The sequence below is a fragment of the Gloeophyllum trabeum genome (assembly GCF_000344685.1).
Source record: "Gloeophyllum trabeum ATCC 11539 unplaced genomic scaffold GLOTRscaffold_00270, whole genome shotgun sequence".
In the NCBI taxonomy this organism is placed as follows: Eukaryota; Fungi; Basidiomycota; class Agaricomycetes; order Gloeophyllales; family Gloeophyllaceae; genus Gloeophyllum; species Gloeophyllum trabeum.
The window spans coordinates 1684-2695 of record NW_006920678.1 but is presented as its reverse complement, the minus strand read 5'-3'; the positions used below and the strand labels follow the sequence as shown (position 1 = coordinate 2695).

The 1012-nt window shown below is 55.9% G+C and overlaps 1 protein-coding gene across 1 annotated transcript; it reads right to left on the bottom strand.

Annotated features, from left to right (window-relative positions):
• Positions 1-148: 148 nt before the first annotated feature.
• Positions 149-736, bottom strand: GLOTRDRAFT_51515 (uncharacterized protein; the record flags this gene model as incomplete). The annotated part of the gene is made up of 2 exons (XM_007873506.1): positions 149-400; positions 500-736. Coding segments are annotated over 2 exons (489 nt in total), but the record flags the coding sequence as incomplete, so codon positions are not given.
• Between the last annotated feature and the right edge of the window lie 276 nt (positions 737-1012).

Genomic DNA, 1012 nt, shown 5'->3' with positions numbered 1-1012 from the left:
GATAAGGGCGCCTCTTCCCATCTCGCGCATTGCTGCTGCTGCCCTGAGGGCGCTGCTGCTGCTGCGAAGAAAAGGAGGGATCACCCGGCTTACGCTTCACCGCCGAGATCTTGTGCGCACCGAGTTTCTCAGGCTTCTTGCCTTGAGACTGGTCCCAAGCAGTGGTAACTGCTTCCCGTACCGCACCTATGCCCATGTTGTCAGCAGAGGTAGCTTGGACCAGCATCTGCGCAATGTTCTCATAGCGGCTGGGGAGTGCATAAAGGCAGATTAGACCTTCAATAAGCGCGGGAATCTTGACCTTGGCCGCTTCCAAAGTGTCGAAATGTTTGGATATCTTCGCGAAGGCTGGAGCAGGGTGCTGATCAGCCGGAATCTTCGTCGATAAGGCCCCCCGCAGCTCATGGTAAATGGCGCCGAGGGACATAGATGAATAGAGGGAAGACAATTGGTCCCAAGTTTCCTTGGCCGATTTCTTGTCCTTTATGTAGGAGGCGACGGCGGGAGAGCAGCGAAGACGGATCGTACCCATAGCCCTGACGTCTTTTTCCTTCCAGGCGTCAGCAGCGGTAGAGTCCCTGGTAGTACCGGAGACGACGACAGCTGGTTGCGTGATGCTGCCATCAACATTCCCCCAGAGGCCTTGGGACATGAGGTACGCCATCATTTGCTCGGACCAGGTAGGCCAGTTCGAGCCGTCGAGGACGGGGACAACAGCGATCAAGTTGTTCGACATTGTTGAGGAGCGGTTGAGAGATCTGAAATCTGTATTGAGATCTCATCAGTATCAGCGAAGCTATGCAGCCCGATAAGGGCGCACTGCTTCATGCTGTTGGCTCCATTAGGGAGTTACCCCAGGATTGATCATCAAGCCTGATGGCTGCTGATAACAGTGCCTACGGCGATGATCATGCATCAAGCCACACTGCAGCCTGTGAGGGCGCATAGGGCGATGCACAGGTGAGCAAGGCGCAACGCGCTGCAGCGAGTTACCGCGCAGACGCAAGCTGCC